We start from the raw sequence: 25,115 nt of genomic DNA, 5'->3' as shown, positions 1-25,115 counted from the left end.
TTCTAAACAATAGCCGAACTGGATAAGTTTCCTGACCCACCTGTCTGTGGTGATGGACTTCCAGACGGGCAGGAACTGTTGGAGTCTCCCCCCCGACAGGTGTTGGATGGTCGGGGGCAGTGACAGGGAGTCACTGTTTGTTGGCGGCAGAGGAACGGGAACTGTTGTTGCCTCTGCCTCTACCCTTGGCACCGTTTCCTCTGTATCCACCTCTGCCCTGCTTGCTGTAGGAGGATTGCGCACCACTTTTATTGAATGGCGTCTGCTGCGACATGTGCCCTCTGTTAACACCTCGATTGCCTGAGCGACGAAAAGTGTTCCCTCTAAATTGTTGTGACTGGAGAGCTCCCATGGACTTGGCAGTCTCGGTATCTTTTTTGATTTTCTCTAGGGTGGTGTCCACCTCTGGGCCAAACAACCTGTCTGGATTAACGGGTTGGTTGAGGATAGTTGTTTGTATCTCTGGCTTGAATCCCGAGATGTGGAGCCATGCCTGACGTCTCAGCATCACACTAGTGTTGATCGCTCTCGCTGCTGTGTCCGCAACATCTAGCGCACACTTTATAGCAGCGTTGGAGATGAGCTTCCCCTCCTGAATAAGCATTTCAGCTCCCTCTTTAAACTGGTCTGGGAGGTGTTGTAACAGCTGCTCTAGGGTGTCGTAGTGCGCCCTATCGTATCTGGCCAACAGAGCTTGCGTGTTTGAGATGCGCCATATGTTGGCCGCCTGAGCTGCTACCCGCTTCCCAGATGCCTCCAGCACCTTTGACTCTTTGTCTGGGGGAGGAGCTTCACCCGTCGTCTGGGAGTTTGCCCTCTTGCGGGCATTAGAGACCACCAAAGAGTCCAAAGGCAACTGGCCCCGTATGTAAGTGGGGTCGCCAGGTGCCGGTCTGTATTTCTTCTCAATGCGTGGGTTTACCACCCGGGATCTTGTGGGTTCCTTGAAAATGTCTGCCGCATGCTTAAGGACCCCTTTCAACATTGGGAGAGTCTTGACAGTTTTTTCAGCAGTAGAGAAAGTGTCAAAAAGGAAGTCCACTTCCACGGGGTCAGCATGCATCTCCACCTTATGGTTTGTAGCTGCCCTTTCGATTAAGGCATTAAATGCCGCAGAGTCCTCAGTGGGGGACGGCTTTACGTTATAGACCTGTGGATCCTGGACCGTCTGCTGGTCCCCTTGATCACCAGTATCCATCCATGATTCCTGCTGCTCATCAGGCTCTGTATGAGCAGGGAAGTTGTACTCCTCATCTTGGTCCCCTCCATCCCCATCGGAGTATGTGGGTGAAGGTGTCGCACTCCGCCTATGCTGAGGAAGAATCTGCTCCACCAGAACTGGGGTGTCTTCTGCAGGCGTTGTACGTTTCAGAGGAATGGTAAAAGACTGCAAAGGTTGTGAAGTAATCTTCCTTTTGTATAGCGTGAGTTTGCCGGTGTCGGCATCGATGAAATGCTCCGACCGTTCTTCAACCAAAGGTTGTCGAGGACCCACGGTCCCAGCCGGTGGAGTGGACGTCGACACGGTGTCCTTGAGCACCGACCGCGGTGCAAAGGCCTTCGGCGCCACCTTAGGCGGCAATGTGTAGACGAGCGGTGCCGATGTGGTCTTCGGTGCGTCTGTCAGCTTCGGTGCGGAAGGAGTCTTCGGTTCCGATGCCGAAGCCTTGTCCTTAAGGCGCTTGAGGGAGTCCGAGACCTGCTTCGTAAAGGAAGCGGACGGTTTCGTCGATCCGACTGATGTCCGTGGTCCGCCCCCTGGTGAAGACCCAAGCGTGGCTGACTTGTGTTTGTCCGGTCGAGGAGCACTCGTGACAGGTGCGCTTCGATCACTGTCCACTACCGTAGACGTCGATGCCGATGGCTTCGGATCGATCGGTTTTCCTTTAGACCCCGGCTCTGCGGCCTTCACCGACTTCGCGCCAACGGGCCCCTTGGTCTTCGGCGCGACAGACTTTCCCGATGCAGGCTCGACAGTCTTCTTGGGCGTCGGTTTGTCTCCCTTGGTAGACTCCGACCCGATGGGCTTCTTCGAGCTTGGCTCTTTAACCTCCTTCGGCACCTTAGCCTGGTCGGCAGCTTGCGCCTGTTTGGGGGCCCCCGAAGACGACGGCGTCGGCACCGGAGCAGACGTCTTCGGTTTCGATGGCGTGTCGGCCATCTTTGTTTTCACCGGTACCGAGGGTTTCGGTCTCGTTTTCAGTAATGGCGGCTCCGCGGAGGTGTCCGTAGCCGAGCCGGAAGGCGGGTGGTGGATCGAGGTGTAAGGTCGTGGGTAAGGCCGCGTGGCGATCCCGTGACCTGAGCCTTTGTAAGAGTACGAACGGGGCATAGCTCTTCCTCCGAGCTATCTTCCATGGCCCCATATGCTTCATCGTCGTCCCCTACCTTCTTGACGAGTTCTTCAATGTCGGGACCGTGGTCGTCAGCTCCGTTTTCGGACTCGACCTCCACCGGGGTAGGGGAAATCTGCAGGTGACGCACTTGCTCATCTTCCGCGGGGTCGTCAAAAATGTCCACCGGTGCTGGAGCCGATCGCTGGGCCTCAAGGCGCGCCACGCGCCGAAGTTTGATCGTCTTTTTCGATCGAAATCTGGAACAGGCCATACAGTGGGCCTCGTCGTGGTCCGGCGACAGGCACTTGTTGCACACAGGATGGACGTCGATGTGTGGGTACTTGGATCCACACACGGGACATTTCTTAAATGGACTCCGCTCCATGCCGTCAAAGTCTTGCTGCGTCGACTAGGCCCCGATCACCGAAGAGTCTCACGACCCCCCGGATATCCGACTCTACGAGCTGGAAGATAGACGGGACCGAACGCGAACAATACCGACGGTGCCAATAAGGCCTTTTGGCCTAGATAAAGTACTTTTACGATTCCGAACAGGAGACGTCGAAATCACATCCGAACCCAATGTCGGAAAAAAAACAATCTGGGGATGGAGTCGATGCCCATGCGCACTGTAGTCCAGGGGAGGAGCCACCTATCTCGTGATACTTCGAAGACTCTTCCAGGACAACAATGTGCAATCATCCGGACCCAACACTAGGCGGCGATCTATGCTACAGATATGAATTTAGCAGCCCACATGCCTCGAACCTGAGGTTTCTGAAATAGATGTACGATTATTTTAGCCTGTGAAAATAACTGGTCCGGATTTAGGGCTCCTGTTGTAGATATACAGGATAAAGGATCGGACCCTCAAATGTGTGAAATTGGTCTGGTTTGAAAGGTAGCCTCCTGTGTGGATGCCTTGACCGGTGAAGAAGGTCAATAAACCACTATTGCTAGGGCCGCTCTGGGGCTGTTAATACAATCCTGGCGTTCAAATCAGTCAGTTTGATAATAACTATTGATATAAGGGGAATCAGAGGACAGGCATAGAGAAATCTCCCTGGCTAGTTGATGCACGGAGCATTTCCCTTTGTCCCTGGATAATAGTATCGGGAGGTGAAGTATGGGAATTTCTAATTGTCTGCATTTCCCAGGAGGGTGAACTGAAGGAAACTACAGTTATAGAAGATGTTGTGCAGACTGTGCTGTTTGGAAGACACTCGGTGTTTGGGGGAACATCCTAATAAATGGGCCTTCTTCAGAATTTTAAATACCTAGTAGGTGAACTATGAAGATCCTTAGGTTCCTAGCTTTGAGCTACCTCCAATTCACCTGTGCTTCCAATGACAGCAATTTGGATGTTGTCCCTGCCTTGTTTTTTCAAGTAGTGGACAGTTGTTGTTATCCTTTTGATCAAGATGGGAGTTTGCTCTGAAAACAGGTTGGAATCCCTTATGGGCTAGATGTACAGTACTTAATTCCAGGAGACTTAGATCACAGGACATTTCTTAGCAAGACCATATAACTTCAACCTGAAGATGGTCTACATGTGCACACCAACTGGTCAGAGGGGCGCCAATCACAATCGTTTGCATTGGGACATCCTGATGAATGTCCATACCACATAGGAAATCCTGCGGTTGGAACCACCATTGAGGAGACAGGGTAGATGATAAGACAGTGAAATCATGTCCTCTGAATATTTGCACCACTGGTTCTCTACACTGTTGCATGTGAACATGAGCATGAGGAATCAGAATATGCACTATGCCACAGAAACCAGAAGTGATCAAACAAATCTTGGTGTCAGATAAACCATCTTTAGAAGACTAAGTCACTTCATTCGGATAGATAACAGTAGTTCCTTGAGAGGGTATACTTTTGCCTTTAGGGTGTCAAACACCATTACAAGGTAGCTTATGGTCGGCACAAGAGTTGATGTTGCTTTCTCTTGATTGTAAATGTAAATTGATACTTGTATAGCGCACTACTCACCCGCAAGGGTCTCAAGGCGCTTGTACGAATACCGCTGTGGAACCCATCCTGGCTTTCCCTGCGAGGTGTCCACTCCTGGGCACCCCCAAGGTGGAGGGCAGGCATCCTTAGCGTTGTGGGGGGCGTTGTGGAGATTAAGCAAGCTATTGCCCAGAGTTGCAGAGTGGGACTCCATGATTGGAATAGGCACCGAGGCGAGAATTATCAGGTCCGTGGAATTTTGAGCCCAAGACCCACCGAGGCGGGGAATTGAACCCAGGTCCCGGGCTAGACCTCTGCATCAGGGTCTGCCGCTCTAACCATTGAGCCACACTTAATATTAGTCCGCAGAGGGAGGCAGGAGGGAAACACCCTACAGAGAAATCTAGGTAATTTGCACTGGTCACTTTGCTGTTACTAGGATGTCTCTTCATTGGTATGCGGACTCCGATGACTTAAACTGAATTGAAGGACTTCGTCTAGGAACCATTTTTCTCTACGGTGAAGAAAAACGTCCTATGTGCCTTCATAAGAGGAATGTTGAGATAAACAACCTAAAGATCTATGGTTCACAGCTAGTCTACATAATGGAGCTAATGTTTGATTTAATGGAGTGCTAGGAGTCCTAATTTCTTTTAATATATCCATGTGTTTGCCCTCTTTAGGTCTTGGGTAGAAAAGAGCGGGAATACATTCCCATTGGTTTTTGGGAGGAGGCACCCTTGCCACTGCCTGCTTCTAAAGACAAATATTGCCTTCTTGCTGATGTTAGTCTTGCTGGAGTTGGGTTGAAATTTTGGAAAGCATTGGTGGAGGAGAGACTCTGCACCCAACAGAATAACCATTTTGTAGAATATTCACCACCCAAGTGTCTTTTAATATATTCATCCACTCTCTTAGGTGTTTTGAAAATGCCTTTTCCCTCTGAAGAGTGGAGTCCCTGATTGCATCCTGCGAGAGGTTTACCTGCAGCTGGTTGATGACCCCCTGATGGAAGTGGTGGCAATCATAGGCTTTCTACCTATACTTCCTGTGCTATTTTATTTTTCTAATGTCTCCATCCCAGTTTTCATGTGATTCATCATCACCTCAAGATGCAAACCAAACTGTTTATTTCCAAAGAAGGCAGGATTCCATATCCTCTGTGGTGCATCAGGTTTGAGGGTTGTTAGTTAAAGATTGCCTAAATGTGAGGCTCTGGAAATAGGCAGAAGCAGCTACATCAGAAGCAACCACAGCAGCACTGACAATTTAATCGGAGACTATCAGGGCCTCATTTAAGATCTCCAATAAGTCTTCTTGTTTTGCCCAAGATCAGGTCTTCGCAAATTAATGTGAAATTCCCAAATGGTCCTTTCATAACAGCCAAAGATATTGGCAGCACTGGCAGTTGATTGCTACTGCTGATGTGGTGAAGACTTTACTTCCCACAGAGAGTAAGCCATAGCTCTCCGTATCGATGGGGACAGCAAACGCTGAGGTGCTGCAGACAGACCTGTAGCTAGCTTAATTCCTATTTTTTATGACACAGAGAGCTTTCATGGTGGTACAGATGGAGGAGAGTTGAATTTCCGTGAATATCCACTCTTAACAATATTTTCTGGCAGTTGCAAAACTTCCCCTCCGACGAGTGGGTAACAGAGTGTGGAGGTATGAGAAGGAGGATAAACTATTTTTAAGGTAGTTTTCCTTTGATGAAAGATGGATGCTCCTCTTCGTTTTGTGGACCTTTTTTGATGGCATGATTATCTTTGTTGATGCTGCTGTTGTTGATGAGCAAAAGACACACAGTTGATGGATGGAATGCAGAACAAATCAAAACATTCACCCCCAGTCAAGAGATGTGGGTTAAATCCATCATTCTTTTGTTCACCATGCCACCACAGTTTAGACCTGGCCATATGCAAATCAGTCTTTACCCTGTGCCTCATGGGAACAGTCCAGCCCGAACTGCCAATCCAGGTCCTCCCTGGACCGGAAACAAGTATCCTAGGACCGGTTTCGGGGTTTCACCCCTCTTCAGCCAGGATAACTTGATTCCAGTGGCACAGTGAGCCCAGGACCCACATCTGGGCATACCTGGCACACTTAGGGCGAGAAAGCAAAAGCCACTGGAGTCAAGCTATCCTGGCTGATGATGGCTGAGAGCCTGAAACTGGTCCTAGGTTGCTAGTTTCCATTCCAGGGAGGACCTGGCCTGGCAGTTCGGATGGACTGTTCCCATTGGGCGCAGGGTCAAGACTGATTTGCATATGGCTGGGTCCAAACTGGAATGGCATGGTGAGCAAAAAAACAATGGATTTAGGCCCAGATCTCTGTACTCAGGTGAATGTATGACATTGTTCTGCATTCTGTCCATCAATTGTTCTTTTTGCTGTTGTTGATTAGCGCACTGAGGGATTTTCTGATGGAAGCAGTGTTTGTCGTACGGTCTGTAGCTTCTCCTATGCTCCTTTTCCATCTCAACAACTTTCCAACTCAGTCTTTATCCTTTTCATCTCAATATCAGCATGGGAACCAAACAAACAGAGAATTCCCTAATAAAGGTAAGTTCATGATACATTGTTGTGCTTCGTGCTTGAGATCAGTGAGAAGTAGTCAAGAACTTTGCTTGAAACATAGGCAATGATATTAACCATTGACTGCCAAGTCTGAGGAATCTGTAGATGCGCTGTTGACTTGAAACAAGCATTCCTTTCTTCAGGACGTTTTGAAGGTTTTGCCGATTTTCCAATGGCAGCTGCTCTGTGAAACATTGCAGCAAATCTCATAGAGATCGGTCATAATAACCCAGCAATACAACTGCACTAGCAGTTTATCGCTGTAGCCAATTTTCTGCACATTGTTCTGTCGAATGAAGCCATCTGCTTACTCTTCTTGCTTGGTAGTCAGAGCTGCAGCATGCAATTTTGTGTAAGGTGAGACAATGACTGAATAAGGTTGGTGATCTACCCTGAAAAACAGAGTGACGTGGAGGCTTATGTTTCTTTTGAAGCCTTACTGGAGGAGACTTACCTGATGCCAAGAAATACATGGTTTTATACCAGGTTCTAGAAGAACATGGAGCAGAGGAAAAAGAAATCTAGAAATAAATCTGAGTCATGGTCTCAAGAATCACAGACATCTCGGTATTTAGTTTCACTGCTCCTCTGACAAGCACTACATCAAAACTGTGATGTAATTTCATGGGGAGACACAAGCACAAGGAGAGTCTGTTAATGTGGGGAAATAACACCCAATTGAAAAGTTGTCCGATGAAGTAGAAGACCAAGAATGAGCACATCTAGGAGTGTGAGACCCCCTCCTAGAATGATTACAGCACCTGGGGTGACATCATGATCTCATGGAACGGCGTCTTAAATGCAATCTCAACTTCTGGTATGGGCTACTCTGCTTCGGAGGTTTACTAGGAATATAATGTGGCAAAAGCTGAGGCACTACCGGTGACTTAGGCAGGTAAGAAGAGACGCCAAGAAATACTGGACAAGTAAAAGACATTGATGAAAAATGAGGAGAACTAGATCTTCTAGGTGGCGGACAAGAGGACAAGTTAACTACTGGAGTTTCCCCACTAGTAGAGAGTAAGCATTGGAATACTCTGGAAGTCACTGATTTACAATCTATTATTGTATGACTAATTCAGATAAGTGTGTCATTATACTAGCCACAACAAAGTTTTAAGTTGCAGCGTTTTTCCTCTTGTGGTTTCACAAAAGAAAACATTGGATTGGTCTTGTTGGGTCACAACTTGAAATATATCTTAATATCGCTTCTGTGAAATCAAAAAAGGGGGACATAGCATGCTGATGAACTCTGTATTCGGAATATACTGCTGATAAGGAAATAATACTCTGCTTACAAAGGCAACTAGGCATCAAAAAGACCTGTCTCGGTTGTGCTCCTCTGCTCCTCTCTTGCATGTGTAGCACGACTGATGCATATACCTATTGGTTTATGGGGTTTTGTTCTTTATTGTGGATTATGGATGTCCGTTAACGATTGAAGTTTGCATCGGTGGTGATGGAAGGGTTAGGATGACTTTGGAAGTACTGATTTTTATGTTTTGCAGCAAAACGGCAGCATGGAAACGAAAACGGTCAGTCTTGATCATGCATATTGTCATATCACAAACATGGAGGGGAATGCAAATAAGGTACATCAATGTTATTACTTGGAATGTGCCAGAGGTTAATGAACCTAGTAAAGACAGAAGAGTGCTGGGCTATTTAGGTACAGGGTTGATATTGCCATGCTGAAGGAGACACTGCTCTCCGCTCGCTCAACCCAGATTTGTGCATAGATTCTTATCGTACTCCAGAGGGGTGGGGACTTTAATATGCAGATCAATACAGTTCCAACTGGTTGCATGCTTAAATGACAATACAGGACTATAGATAGTCCTGTGTTGTCATGGTGGTGACTGGCATTCTGGAGGGGGGAAAAAACTTTTTTGTGAATGTATATGGCCACATTTAGAGTACACACATTTCTCAGACTGCTCATTACTAAAATGCAATAAGTATAGTGACTGGCCTATGATTTGGTGTGGGGATTACAAAATTGCACTAATACAGAAGATCGGTATACAAGGGCCACCCGCACCGCCTCAGTGAGCCACCATGGCATTACACAATATCATGGCAATGGTTACACTGGTGGCTGTTTCGAGGTTATTACACCCAGCTGACGCCAAATACACTGTTTACTCTCCAATGCATGGCACAGACTCAAGTATAGACAAGTGGTTACTGTCTGGTAGCTTTGTGCCCATAGTACATGCCATGGAAATACTGCCTTGCACACTATCTGACCATATCCCAGTCAGAACAGTACTATCAGTTCTACGCGTCCTAGTCAACTCCTCACATGGAGATACGTAACAAAGAGATTGGGTTTTACAGGACTGAGGTACAGGAAGTCATAATTTAATTTAAGATAAATGAAAATTATTTATTTCGAAAAGCTCAGGTATTCTGAAGTTACTTGGAGGACAACTATCTAAATTAGAGGGAAAATGTAAACTTCTTAAAGCAGAATACTGCAACTCCAAAGATAAGGCTATTCTATTGAGACAATGACAAACTGGTGGGATTTTGGGAGGCCCTTAATCTGAACCGTAAGCTGGGGGGGGCTAGTTTTATTTGATGGATTCCCCACACTCTGAGTAAACTGGCCTAAATCAATGATGATCCCACTGGTGGACATAGTGGCTGCCCCAACTGTGAAGTTCCATTTGTCTTGCTGCAAAGATGGACTGAAATACTTAGGGATACATAACCGAATTTATCCTTTATCCGCCACAATTTTGAGCTTACTTTAGAATCCCTAAAACCAGGTTGGGACATTGTCTTTGTCAATAATGGGGAGGGGTTCTATCTTTAAAATGATCGTTTTGCCCAAGTTTTTATATATGTTAATAAACATTCCCGTCAGGCTATCAACACACTTTTTTTAAACAAATGAGGCAGGTCTTGCTTAAATTGATATGGGCTGACTGACATCCTGGAGTACACTGGGATATACTGAAGAGACCACTGACGGCAGGGGTCTGGCAGTTCCTGACTTTACACTATAATACCGGGTTGCACAGCCACACTATATTAAATGATTGATTGATCATACTTCAACGCTAGGACATGTCAAAGACGAGCAGGCTTTCTGTCTTAAGAAACAACTACTCAGCAAAGCCGGGGACCTGGAACAGACTACGTAGATACTGAAGTGAGTACTGGTTATGCCTGGCAAAGGTTGTCCACCGTAACAAGGCTCCCTATTCCTTACTAACGCTTGTTACCTCTGACTGATAATGCACAAGTGCCACAAACTAAAGACAAACAGCGTAAAAAAGTATTAAACAGTGCAGGGTTGTGGAAGAGTGGCCGGTTTACTAGTGATTCATTCTTGATACTACAGAACTACGAGGAAAGAAGGGGCTGTTCTGCAATGGAAATAATTACGTTCATGCCAAAATCCAGGCTGTGTGTGATGATTTTCCAAACCCTCCAGTTGAGTTTGAAATGCTGATGATGTATATAGAAAGGGAGGAAGGAAAGGGCTTGATATAATTTTTGAATGCTGAAATTTTTTACCACTGCCACATACACTAGACAAAGCTCAACTCAAGTGCTAAAGGTCTCTGGAAGAGCCGATCTCTTACAAAAGGTGGACCCACTGTTGTGCACAGGTCAAAGACACAATGGGGTGTCTTTGACCTATAAAAATAAATATATACATTTTAAATATTTACATTAAACCTCCTATACTCTGAAACATATGTCCAAGTTGGGATCACAGGGTAGAGCAGCATGTAAGAAACTTGGGTTTGAAACTTTGTTCATACACGTCGTGGTCATGCCTCAGACTGCAGAACTACTGGCAATGCATTTCCGAAAAAATAAATGTAATGACTAGTTGCAATTGGAACCTGAGCCTCAGACGGCATTTGTGGGAAATACATCTCAGATACCGGCCTTCTGACGTAAATTTGTTAATTGAATTCTACTATATGCCAAGCGTAGGGTGGCAATAGCATGGATGCAAAATAAAATTCCTACCATGAAACAATAGTACTTGAATATTGTGTACTGTTGTGACCGGGTGGAATTATTTAGTGAGGAACAGCATCCAAGAGCAAGGCCCGTAGATTTCTTCTCACTCTTCTGTGCATATTTGATTCCACAGATAGATGGGGAGGAAGTGGACAATGCGAGCCTGAAGATAGACCCTCCTCGCTGAACACTGAGGCAAACACTAAGTAAGAAATGTAATGGAATTAAAACCTACTCAGTAAGATAAGACATATGCTATAATGTTCCTATGCGAGTGGTAAAAGAGAATGAAGCTATATATGATAGATGGAGTAAATGTGTGTGCAATTCAATTCAATTCATTTTATTATGATTTGGAATTCCAAGGAATTCCACATAACATTACAATAAAACATTAATTCATAAAAAACAGTATTAAAAAGTACAAATAGTTACACCATTAAAATCCTATCTATGGGAGATAAAAATTGAATGAAAGCAGCGGCAGGATTTCTATAAAGTACCGTATAAAGTGCACATGCCATCTACAATATGCAGACGTAAAGAAACCATAATCCTAATCCAGGCCTAATACCTGAATCAACCCTTTTAGCTTAGCCCAAAATTACTAAAATCATATACATTTATGCAATTATTATCCAATATACAGGCAGTAGTTAACAAAAGCAATTAAAATATTTCTTATGTCGAGGACAGAGAACAGTGTTAACAGCAGATGATTTATGCAAGATGATACTAAAAGTGCAAATATATCAAGATAAAGGGCTAGTGCATCGACACCCTAATCCAGGACAGAACTCAGGATGATTATCTAGCAACAATTTAGCCAAATTAACTCGGAACAAAGAACTGAAAAATTTAAGTAGCAAACAAAATTTGTTAAAACACACTACTAAACAATGATACTTATCCGATGTTGCAAGTATTAAAAATTCTTAAAGTGCTTGAAAAGTGCTAAGACAAGGGAAGTTATACAAGGTACTACATGAACCACTGTACCCCCTACTTATAGACTTTCTAATATATATTTAAAAATTCTTTAAAAAAACAGAAAATCTTAAAACATATCTGTTTTGACGGGGGATGCAGAAGAAAGTTGCGTGCCTGATCTGCTGTTGAAATATTATAATGTAAAAAACCAGGCCTTAGAAATTTGCGTCGCATTGAACTAAGTGCTGGGCACACAATCAAAACATGATTAAAATCTTTGATGCCTCCATTGCATAAATCACAAATTCTTTCATTTTTGGGGATACCCTCCCAAGCTCCTGTTACTATCCTCAGCGGCAACAAATTCATTCTTAGGAGTAAAATCACTCTGCGTACACCATGTTTCAAGTTCCAAAGAACATACGGCTGAGGATTTTTTACAATTGAACTCTCCGCTAAGCAATCCAGTTTACCATTCCCTCCGCATATTTCCAGATCTCTTTCTCGTGAGATCACATATATGTTTTTTTTAATTATATGCTTTAATTCTATTTAGTTTAAACCTGCTGCCCCTGTTATGTCCAAACCAAAGGTACTTAAAGCTTTTAAATAGTTTCTAAAAATTACACTTTTACACAATAAGTTATCAAAAATTTCCTTTTGCAGAGCTAGCCTTAATAGATTTTCTTGACCATTTATCAAAGCATTACACCACCTTAAAGACCCTGCCAATGACAAAACATATGTTGAGAGGAGGCCAAATTCGAGCCTAAGAGCCGCAATTAATGCGGCGTGACTCAGGTTACATATTTGGCGCCAGATTTTGCCTTCCACTTTATCGAACTTAGCCCACTCACATTCGTCAATTGTTTCACTAGCATAATTCAAGGTAGGCGGAATCTTTATTTTGTACACTGCAATAGTATGTAAAAAGTGTCTTTTCCCGCATTGCTTATACAAGCGGTTAATTGCTGAAGCTTGTGAAATAGCTTTACTTTTGCAGTGATCTAAATGTCTGATAGCAGAGCACCTATTTGTAAAACATTTTCCTAAATAAGGATAAAATGGCACTATTTCCATATTTTCATCTCCCAAATACCATTTCAGATTTGATCTAACCTTACAGCCTTTCGGACTAAAAATCATCACCTTACTCTTAGAAGTGTTTATTTAAAAAAAATATTCTTTAGTGTACCTGACCAGCTCCGTCAAACGTCTTTGCAACCCAATTGGAGTTAGATCCATGATGATTGCGTCGTCAGCATACAGTAAACAACTTAATTTTAGATCACCCACTTGTGGAGGGTCCCCTTTACTCTCCCCTACCCGGCTAGGGAGGTCCTTTATGTAGATTGAGAAGAGTAAAGGGGCCAAGAGGCACCCCTGCTTCAGCCCATTGTGGGTAGTGATTTTCTTTGATAGGCCTTGAGTCCCCCCCAACAGAACTTGAGTCCACGTAGAGGAGTGGAGAGCAATTATTACTCTTAACAAATTCCCTGGGATCCCCATCCTTATCAATTTCCTCCACAGCGTCCCCCGGTCTACTGTATCAAACGCTGTGGAGAAGTCAATGAATGCTGTATACAGTGGTATCCTCCGCCCGCAGGATATTTATCAATTAAGGTTTGCAAGACAGAGATGTTGTCAACCATAAAATGGATGATAATAGTGGAACAATGCAATGCTGCAATATGTGTTATATATGTTGGGGGGGAAAAAACTTTTACATTTATTTTACATTTAAATAATACTGATATTTTCCATAACAGTTCTAATTAGTGCTCACTTTGAGGGGAAGAACAAGAATGGATACATTGTTCCAGGAGTTTGCCAGTGACCTGAGAAAAACTCAAACTAGTGTGCAGCACCCTACCAGTCTGAAAAGGGGTTCCGCCCTTCCAAGTGCAGTTTTTAGGCATTTCATATGCTTGGAATACACAATTTGGTTAATTGTGCTGAAACCTAAAGAAACCTCTTCAAAACTTGGGCAGCTATAACTGCATGGAGGATAAATGTAGAGGACGGTATGAGGATCTGACGTTCTGTAGCTTAGTTTCGGAGTGTCCAAATCAGGTGCAGCTAAGTAGCAGACAGGGCAAGTGAACATTTTGATAGGGGACTGTGACAAACGTTTGGGGATTTCCTTACCACTTGGTGAATTAAGATGTACAACTGTTAAATGCCACTTCTGCAGACCAGTAAAATAATCTAAAGCAGAATACTATCCTTTCCTTCTTCAAAAATATCATGATTTTTTAAAAACAATAATAATAGGAAAAAATCTGATTTTTGTGTAGTGCTTTTGTCTAAATCTACACTACAAACCCTGTATTGTGGAACATATCTAGTTAAGAAAAAAACACAAAAAAACTGTTCTGTTCGTCTGACAGTCAAAAGAATTACTCCATCTCTAACAAGCACACTTTTACATCATCAATCCATAACTTTCACTAAGAGATTAGTCCATACATTCTGAAACGCCATTAAGGTCTAACACAGATATTGGGAGCTAACCCACCGGCCCCCTGAAATTATTTAATTCGGCATGCAGCAGAGATCGATCTCACAGCTGTCAATCAAATACTCGGTGAATTCAAAGGTCTTCCTGTTTTTCTTTCTCTTCCATCTCTCCTTTACACACACACACACACACACACACACACACACACACACACCCCTCTGAGGCACTCTTGGGAAAATTAGTGCTATGTCAATGAGTTAAGGCAACTGTTTTTTAAAGACCCATTACTGTGCAATAAACCCTCTATTGCAACAAGATTGTGAGGTTAAAAAAATGGAGCAGATTCCTTCACACATCTCATTCATCAGATAGTGCTGTGCAGCTTTCACTACCCTCTCTTGCCAGCCAGTCCATTGTACCTTGTGGCTGAAGACGTAAGGAGAGTACCCTTCATAATACTATGACAGTGCTCAGTACCTGCAGCATCAGGTGTGTCTGGGAAGCCATGCAAAGGGTTGGTGGGGTAGGAGCCCTGCAGCCTCTCGGGTGCTTCATCGAGTGGGACTCTAGGAGGGAGCTCTGGAGGCAACATTTCCATGGAGTCGAAGTGGGAAGCGGTTATGGACACTGAACTGGGGGACACAGAGACAGGCAGTCGATCTGATAGACCACCGTAGGCACCTGGGAGGGAGAAAGACAAATATTTAGGAACACAGAGGCAGACACTCTGTCTTATAATCCACCAATAAGAGACAACAGAAGTTGAGAGACCCAGAGACAGGCAGTCGCTCTGAGAAGCTATTATAGGAAACTAAGGAGACACTCGCAGATATTAAGGAACATTGAGCCATATGTTTTGAGAATTCATTATTGCTTCTGTGGGGAGGGTTAGCCAAGGCGTTAAGGGACGCATATCACACACTTGTTTCTCCCCCTGCAGTCCATAGTTACTTAGCCCAAAGACCGTGTTCATGATGCTAACACAGCATCAAAACATGCCATGGACAGAAACACCCCAACTGTGTCTGTCAGGTTAGGTTTGGTTCAGAGCATTCCTGCTGAAGCATATCCCTCTGCCAGCTACACCATACTTCCATCTGCCCATAGTACTCGCAATTGTTTTACCACAATAGAAAGTTTAATACGCGATTCCAAATAGAAGATGAGATGGGTAGCAAGACATCTGCATACACCTACACAAACACACAGACAAATATCTCACTAAATCCACACAGTTATAAATGTCTTAAAATGTACTCCGATAATTCTGACAGCCTTAGGCTCTTCTCATTGATGTAACCTTATTGACGCATGCACATGTGGCAAACAAGACATTTTAGCATAAAATGGTGGTCTAGTGGAAAGATCAGCCTAGTACAACAAAAGTGCACTGCGTAGCAGCATTCCTCTGCAAATACGTCTTCATGACGAACAGCGCATGTAATAGAATATATTAGCCTAAATTTGATCCTGGAATAATCTGATGAACATTTAATGAACAGCTTTAAACATGCAGTGCAGCATCTGATGTGCAAGAAAGTGGTGACCGTGTATACAATGTGGGTACAAAAGCCTACTTTTAGGCTTACATTGAAATGTGAAAAAAGTGTCCTGTCGATAAGACCCCAAGAGCTTCCCCTACTCATGATGCACTCTTCTGGCAGTTGCTACATTAAGGTAATTTTTTTTCTCCGGGGAAATTAGCGATGTATTTGTTTTTATATTTGTTTTCTAATGTTCAACCCTACCTAGATGGAGAGATTAGGGGTCGTTTATGGCTTTAACGAAGATTTCTACGACGCAGAACTAGCACTACAAGTTAGTTAGCTTTTTTTCTCATCATAGGATCTTCATTGATAATCATAAACGTTAGAATGCAGTAGCAAGCTAGTTTTATCCAACCGAAGGCCGCTGTCGGGCAACAGGAAGAAACATCAATCAAGTGTACATTGTCAAAACAGAGTTTGTCTATTTAAAGAGAATTTCGAGGGTTTCATGGCCCATTCTAGCACTATCCTCCATGTCTAAATCTAAACAATAGTGTATTATGGATCGAATTTTATTTAGCTACCCTGCAGATTACAGCAATTCGTATATTTCTAATTCAAGCTGTGGCAGCGGCTTTTCCTCAGTAAGAGTGAGCCTTAGGCTTCCATAGAAGAGGTTTATACCCTAACTGACAGCATGATATGACACAGGCTACCATTCATCTAGTAATACATTGTTTGGATGTGGCTTGTGTAGGAAGCTGGCTCTTTATATAGTATCCCTTATAAGTGGCCCGGGACTTGCTCTGGCAATCCCTAGGTGCTCTATCTAGGGTAGTGTGGTCGAGTTGCCTTCGGCTTATCAGAAACGAGTGTTAAGTATTTGTTGCACAGAGTCAATAAATTAGGGATACACTCAAAAACGAGTTCCACACAAATTTTGCAAAATAGGATTTTTAAAATATATTTTGAAACCAATTACTTCGTAAATAGGTTAAATAGGTAAGTACTTTTTCAGAACAGACTTTAACCAACAGTGCAATTTTATGCGTAATGCTTTCCTGTGGGAGAAAGAACATTCACTGCATACATACACTTGCAATACTTTTCCGTGGGACCCCTTTTGGTCGTGAGGTGGTAGGGGGGAAGGACCAAAGCTCCACCAACAGATCGGTCGTACCTACCCTGGTGAGACTGGGTGCAGAGGTGCTGGACAGGAAGGTAGCCTTGCACGTTAAATGGTCGAGGGGGCGGCACTTGGAAATAGGTATCAAAGGGGGACTTTGGGACAAGTCCGGGAGTTCCAAATGAGAGACTTGGGTCGTGAGGGTCCTGGCAGCAAGGGGAAGCACTCGGTTTCCCTAGGCCAGGATCAGATGCAAAGTGTTTGTAGCTGGCTGGTTCTAGTGCGTCATGGTGCTCATGGTTGTCGGTCAGGACCTGCAAGCGGGACAAAAACAGGAAAGCTGAGCCACTGTTGAGGCTGGCCTTTTGTGATGTCATTGGAGTCAGACTAGACTTTCAACAAGCTTTGATCGCAGTAAGTATCTGGTACCCTGGGTATTGGTGCCGAAGGGCTCGTGGAGGTTCTGGGGTCTTCAAGCTTGACAGGAAGACTGATCTGACCTCCTTGACTGAGCTGACCTTCTCCTCGTCGGCTACTGCTTAGTAGGCGGCAGCTTCTTTAAACCAGGCGTTGCGGTCGGTGCCTGCAGGCGAGTAGCTCCTCTACTCCAAGGGAGAAGTGCTGCTTTGTGAAGTAATGGCAAGCCTCCAGGGTTTATGGAGGATGCACAGCTTCAGAACGAGTCAGGTCTTTGCAGTTGTCGAGTCTCTGTACGGCACGCAGGGATTCGTGCCAAAAAGTCCACAGCAGTCTTCAGTTCTTGCGGGGATCGGTTCTTCAGTGTCCGCTTTTTCATTTTAGTCAGTGGAATCTAAAGTTCGGGATTCAGGGGCCTATAAATACCAAAATTAGAGGAGTTAGGGGAGTAAAGAGTAGTAGCCAATGGACTACTTACCCTCAGGGTCACTACACCCTCTATATGACCCCTTTCTGTGGGAAGTGGACATAACCCTGTCCCAGTTTCCTAAATTCTGCCATCACCACAATGTTCCCACAGTAGGGCACATCAGGCCATTTAGGGGTATGTCTGACCTGGGTCAAAGGCGGCACAGGTTGTGTAGCCTTTGTCCTTGATATTGCCTGCCATGCTGTTTGGAAGAGATGTAAACACCTTCTTCCAGAGCAGGCATCGTTCCAGGCCTCTGAGAGCGGGACTCTCACTTTCTAGGAGATCAGAACCATGTCTGTGGTGGCAGGCTGGACAGTACCAGTCACCCAGTACACTAGTAGGTTTCAGGGGGTACCTCTAAAGTACCACCTGGGTGCTTGCATTAATAAATCCATCACTGGAATCAGTGTACGTTTATTAACACGAGATGTTTGATACCAAACAGGTTTGGATTCAGTGAAGCCATTATGTAGCTGGGGAACTTGTGATCTCCAGTGCCTAATACATATACTTAAAATGGCATCCCTGTTCCCTTGCAAAATCAAGGATTTGAATTACACATCACAGAGGCATATCTACTCCTGCAGATATGTCCACACATGTAATATAATGCACCCAGCCTTAGGGCTGTAAGGCTTGCAGTAGGGGGGACTTACATACATTGCAATGCAGTTTCTGTAGGCATGGCACGCAGGTGGTATTTTCACCTGGGCCAGCACCACGTCACGCAGGATGCAATGGCAGTTTGCGTGAGCATGGTGGAGGGTCCAGTAGGGTGGCACAATACATGTTGCAGCCAGCAAAGACTCATATTAGTACCCATGCCCTAGGTACAAAGTCTACCACATATTAGGGACTTACAGAGGTGCTCAAGGTATTGCCAATTGGGGAACAAGAACAATGGTACAGCGTTAGGGAAAGAGACCTGACACTGGGGACCTGGATGGGATGAACCCAATACACTTCTGTCAAATTTGCATCAAATACCAGGCAAACAGTGGGAGTGAGCATGTCAAAAAGGGCACTTTCCAACAGCTAGACCCTAACTGATTTGGCTATAATTGAACAGTTGCTTCATTTTCTCAGCTCCTCTCAAGATGGAAGCGAAGGGCTCTCCATATATTTAGTGAATGGAGGACATGTTCTGCTGCTGTGGATGGATTGGAAAAGAAAGTAGGTAGAGTATTAATTTGATTATTATGAAAGTCTAATAACTTTTGAAAGGAATGATAAAGGATGTGTTCTCATGATCTCCTTATTGGAGTGGAAAACAGTGTAGGGCTTAACGGCTGATAAACCTTGCAACTTGCTCACTCTCCGAGTTAAGTCAGAGCTTTTGGCAACAAGGGAAGCTCTTTAACAGGAAAAATGCTGCAATGTAGCCTTGAATACTGGTGCAAAAGGAGAGCCTATCACTGTGACAGAACAATGATAAACTCTCACGTTTGAAAAGGAGGGCTAATAGGTAAAACATTTTTGAGTCCTTCACAAAAAATCTTTATGAAAGGCATTTTAAAATAGACGGTTGATTTGGAGATATTTTTTATGGTAGGCTGTAAAAGCAGCCAGATTCATTTTTATTAAAGGGAATTGAAGCTAGGCTTGGGCTAAAAGAAGAAGAAAAGTTACAATAATCATGGGATTATGTCCATTATCCTGACACCATAGGCAGAATATTTTGTATTTCATGGAACAACATTCTTTTAGAGGGACATTTCACTTCTTTTAAGATCTCCAAACAAGCTGATGGAAGATTCAAATGAAAATACTGTCTGGCTTCATTCAGGAGGCATGCTGCCAAATTCAATGATTTTGAAGTTGGGTGTTGAATTTGCCCCTAAAATTTGGTCAGCAAATCTGGCTTAGACGGAAGTATCCTGGGTGGTTCCAAGACATCTGCAGAAAATCCAGATACCACTACTGCCTCAGTCATTTGGTGCCATTAATATTTTTAATGGAGATCCCAGCAATTTCAGTATTACTGAAGGAATGAATGGCATGGTGGAAAAGCCAGTACCTGCTGCTACCGGACCCGGGTGGTGGAGAGGGGACGGAAAAAGAAAGGAAAACCCGCTTACCTTTAGCGGCTGGACGCTGCTATCCTCCATCCTCGCCATCATCCTGCAGTCCTGGCCGGCAGCAGGACGCACCCGGGCACCCACACTCCCAAGAACCAATCACAATGCTGGAATGCAGTGTTGTGATTGGTGTGAGCGCCGTCGTTTGGCGCTTAGATGGGGACTGGGAGGCTTTGCATATTTCTCACCAGGCAATGCAAAGCAAGCACACTTAAGGAGTACAAACCTCCCAGCTGAGCGTCCCTCCCCTCCCCTACAAATGCAGACCGCTGCGGGGGAGCGCTCGTAAGACCTGGACCTCTGTCACAGGCCTGCACTCTCCACGACTGCTCCTGCGATCCGTTGCTGCCTCTGGGCCCCCTGCCTCATGGGTTTCAGTCTGCTGTGTGGTGCTGTGTTGACTCATTGTTTTCGTAACTGTATCTGTGTTCTGTATTTTATTTTTTTCCTTAAATTGCACCTGTCTGCTTTTCTTTTGTATTCCGGTGATTATCTAAGTCCGCCTTTTCAATCCCTGCCTACCCGCTTCTGGCCCCCTCTCGCCGTCCACACCCCTCACTTCCTGGCACTGATCACCCGGCCCCTCCCCTCTCCCCGTGCCTGTTTCCCGCCTCCCAGCTGAGCATCCCTCCTCTCCCCTACAAATCCAGACCGCTGCGCTGATCTCCTCCATGGACTACATTCTACTCGGTGACCTGAACTTCCACCTCGACAATGTCAACGACCCCGACGCTACGGCTCTACTAGACAACCACGTCAAACTAGGACTGAAGCAGCTCGTCAATACGCCCACCCACAGAGCGGTCCACACCCTCTACCCCATCTTCGCAGGAGGAACAAACATACGCTTTGGCCACACCACCCAGCCCCCCTGGACGGACTACCACTGCATCCACTTCACCTTCAACACCACCACCGCATCCAAACCCGCCCTACGCCCGCCAGAAAGGAACTGGAGCAAGGTCATAGAGGAACACCTAAACACCACCCTCCTTCAGGACCCTCCCAGAGCCACGACTGACACCAACTCCAGAGCCAAGGAATTCCACCACTGGATCTCCAGCTGCGCCAACAAACTCGCACCCCTCCGCCACCCCGCCAAACAACACCCTCCAAAAGCCACCTGGTTCACCACAGAGCTCCAAGAAGCCAGACGCTCCTGTAGACGCCTAGAGAAAACCTGACGAAACCAGAAAACCACGGAAGCACTAAACGATCACAAGAGCTACCTGAAGGAATACCACAGCGCATAAGAGACCAAACGGACCTTCATTAGAGACAAGGTCCAGACCAACGCGACAAACACCAACGAACTGTTCAACGTCATTCAGCAGCTCGCTAAACCCACCTGCGAAGTCACGGATATCACAACTTCCCCGGAACTCTGCAACAGGCTCAGCTCCTACTTCCATCTGAAGATCAAGGCCCTTTACGACAACTTCAGCGAACCGATGGCGTACACCACCCCCCTACCCACCGCCACTGATAAGCCAACCATCACGTCCTGGGAACCCGCGACCGTCTAATGCATCTCAGCCACCATGAAGAAAATCCACTCTGGTGCCCCTACGGACCCCAGCCCACCACACATCTTCCACAGGGCCGCCACCTCCTTCGCACCCGAACTAGGACGCACCATCAACGCCTCACTCACATCCGGCATCTGCCCAGAAGACTGGAAACAGGTGGAAGTTAAACCTCTCAAGAAACCTTCAGCCACCCCAACGGACCTGAAAAACTACTGGCCATCTCGCTCCTCCCCTTTGCGGCCAAAGTCACTGAGAGACTCGTAAACGCCCAACTGACCACCTTCATATAAGAGAACCTCATCCTGGACGCCTCCCAGTCAGGATTCCACAGCAACCACAGTACCCAGACCGCCCTCCTCCCCGCTACCGACGACATCCGCATGCTACTCGACCAAGGGCACACCGCGGCCCTCATACTGCTAGACCTCTCTGCAACTTTCGACACCATTTAACATCGCACACTCTCAGCCAGACTGCATGAAGCGGGAATTCAAGGACTGGATCCAATCCTTACTCTCCGACAGAACCCAGAAGATCCGTCTCCCTCCTTTCCTCTCCAAACCCATGGAAATCTGCGGAGTACCCCAGGGATATTCACTCAGCCCCACACTCTTCAACATCTACATGGCCCCCCTCGCTGCCATCGTCAGAAAGAACAGACTCAGCATCGTATCCTACACCGACGACATCCAGCTCATCCTCTTGCTCACAAAGAATCTTGACGACACCAGACTATGCTTCCAGGAAGGCATGAAGAACGTGGCAACCTGGATGAAGGACAGCTGCCTGAAGCTAAACTCAGAGAAAACCGAAGTCCTCATCCTTGGCCCCTGCACCTTCTCCTGGGACAACACCTGGTGGCCTTGCGCCCTCGAAACCCACCCACCCCTACAGACCACGCACGGAACCTCAGCATCATCCTCGACTCCTCCCTCTCCATGAACCGCCAGATCAACTCCGTCACCTCCACCAGCTTCAACTGCCTTCGCATCCTCCGCAAGACTTTCAAATGGATCCCCTCCGACTGCAGAAGGACTGTCACCCACACACTCATCACCAGTAGACTTGACTACGGAAACACCCTCTACGCCGGTATCAACAAAACACTCCAGCACAGACTCCAGACCATCCAGAATGCAGTCGCCAGACTCGTACTAGGAACTCCTCACCACAAACACATGACTCACCACCTACGAGACCTCCACTGGCTCCCGGTCGAGAAGAGGGCCAACTTCAAACTCATTACCCACGCCTGCAAATCCCTCCACAACATCGGACCCAAATACCTCAAAGAAAGACTATCCTTCCACATACCCAAGAGAAACCTCCGACCTCGCCCTGGCAGGAACAGAACAGGAGGGAGAGCCTTCTCTCACATCGCAGCCAAGACATGGAACAAGCTCCCTTTGAACATCAGACGCTCCCCAACACAGCACACTTTCAGGAAGGACCTCAAGACCTGGCTCTTTGACTAAACCAGAGCCCCCCCCCCCCCAGCACCTTGAGACCCTCACAGGTGAGTAGTGCGCTTTAAAACCCCCCTGATTAATTGTTATGAAGTTTCAGCATTTTCAGTTTTTTTGCCATTGGAAAGATGTCTGTGCAATGTGTTCCATGCTATTCAAAGAAGTAGTTGACAACTTTGTTATCCAAGACCCAGCAAAAGTCTGTTTGAGGATTCATTATCTCTGTATATGCACAGCTGTTAGAGTCCGTTGCCTGGCCAGGGTACAGTTCCAGACAGTTTGTGCTCCCACGGAAAGTAGTCTCAACCTGATGGCTCCTAGTCCATTCAGATAATGCCCAGTGGTGGTATTGTCTGTTTCAATCTGTATTGTTGATTTCTTTCACAGAGATGGCAGAAAAGCCTTATAGGCTCATATGCAGCTTTGAACCCTGGAGAATGCAAATATGGGATGCTATGAAGTCTAGAAGAGAGGCACATATCTAGCGGTTGGGTTGGAGGAGCTCTGCAGAAGATGATATTTGTCCCAGATAAAGGACACTATCAACACTGAAGGAAACACTATTGTGTATGGGGTCCATCGTTCCCACCAAATATGGTAGTCCAAAGATCGATTTTTGATGGCTGAGCTGAAGATCCAGCTTGTGCAGTAGTGCCAAAGTGGTTCCAAAATCCTGCTTAACATTTGCCTGACTGTGAGCATTTAGCAGCCAGTCGCCCTGGTACAGATACATGAAAATTCCTTTTCTCCATAGGTCGGTTGCTACTACTGCCATACATTTTCAGTTTATGGAAGTAGACAACAGACCAAAGTGCAGAACTACATATGTATAGGGATTGTTCTCTACAACAAATCAAAAGAACCTTCTATCAATGGGATGTGGAAATGCGCAACTTGCAGATTTATTGGACACATCCATTCCGTTTATCGTAGCTGCAGATCGATCGGTTGCATAGCGAGCATCTGGAATTTTACTTGCTTAATACACCTATTTGTGAACCACAGATCTACTATCGGTCTGCATTCCTCTTTTTGGCCTTTTTTTCTGAACCAGGAAATGCCAAGAGTAACCTACTTGGTCAATGTAGAAAGTATTCATTAGATACAATATACAGTACCAGTTTGTCATTCATAATTGAAGTCCACTCTGCCTGATGCAAAGATACCGTGAGATGTGGGGAGGTTGGGGTAGGGGTGTTTAAGATCATCACTGTCTATTACTAGAGGATCCTTTCCTCTGAAGTGCAAGATTTTGTTTACTGGAATATTGATTTCAACAATCTTCTCTGGCAAGGGAATCTTTGTCCTTGAGGATACTGCTGCTGTTGAGGGTGACCAGTAAGGGGATTCAACCCTGCTTAGAAAATACCTCTGATCTTTTGACTTGTATTGGTGTCTGAAAACATTTTCCTTTCTTCAATACCTAATGTTTTCAAATACTCAGTCTCATTTTGCATCATTAGCATTTCTTTTTCAGTGAGTTGTCCAAACAAGGCAGACCCTGAAAAATGGGAGGTAAATTTTTTCAGTTGTGCATCCTGCTTTAAGGTGGTATAGCAGAGCCAGGAGGATGTACACATGGCTACCCTATGACAGTTTCCTGTAGCTATAGAAACAAAGAACTGAAACCGCTGCACTTCAATTGTGCTCAAATTTATCCCAGTAGTTCAAATTCCACGTGGTTAGGATGCTGGGGATGTTCACCTCCTGTTCCTAGAGGTGCAATGAGAATGTATGTCCGTAAAACCTTACACTGTGTAAGGTTGAAATCTCCAGCACTCGTTAGGCGACCAGGGGCCAGATGTAGGTCGCCAAATACCGGTCGGTAACGGCCGATTTCGGCCGTTACCGACCGGTATTTGGTGGTTGAAATGTAGGGGGCCTAAAATTTACAGATTCTGTAAATTTACCGATTCGGTAAATTTACCGATTCTGTAAAATACCGAATCGGTAATTTTACCGAATCGGTACATCTAGATGTAGGTGGCACTGAAAACAGTGCCACAGGCCCCTTAAGAATTCGTTATTTACGATGAAATACTATTTCATGGTAAATAACGAATTCCTGTATACAGGCACATCTGTGCATGTACACCTGTGCCATGTGGCACACATACATGCCCTAAGGGCATGTATGTGTGTCACATGGCGCACAAGCCAAAATCAGGGGTGCAACCACACCCTGTCCCCCTTGACAATTCGGTAATTTTACCGAATCGGTATTTACAGATTCGGTATTTGACATTGATTTCTATGGGCCTGTAGGCCCTTAGGAATCAATGGCAAAT

At 45.5% G+C, this 25,115-nt stretch overlaps 1 protein-coding gene across 4 annotated transcripts in view; it reads right to left on the bottom strand.

The window, feature by feature from the left end:
• SH2B1 (SH2B adaptor protein 1) overlaps nt 1-25,115 on the bottom strand; it is a 333,368-nt gene that overhangs the window by 123,448 nt on the left and 184,805 nt on the right. For 3 of the 4 annotated variants that reach the window (XM_078652265.1, XM_078652262.1, XM_078652263.1), the window contains exon 6: nt 14,730-14,933. The exons of the other annotated variant lie outside the window; for it this stretch is intronic. In XM_078652265.1, the coding sequence (XP_078508391.1) occupies nt 14,730-14,933 (204 nt within the window). The remainder of the gene's footprint in view (nt 1-14,729; nt 14,934-25,115) is intronic. 4 annotated transcript variants of the gene reach the window in all.

Source organism: Lissotriton helveticus, chromosome 7 (genome assembly GCF_964261635.1).
Source record: "Lissotriton helveticus chromosome 7, aLisHel1.1, whole genome shotgun sequence".
Lineage (NCBI taxonomy): Eukaryota > Metazoa > Chordata > Amphibia > Caudata > Salamandridae > Lissotriton > Lissotriton helveticus.
Note: the sequence above shows the minus strand (reverse complement) of the source record. Positions and strands in the feature narration are given on the sequence as shown.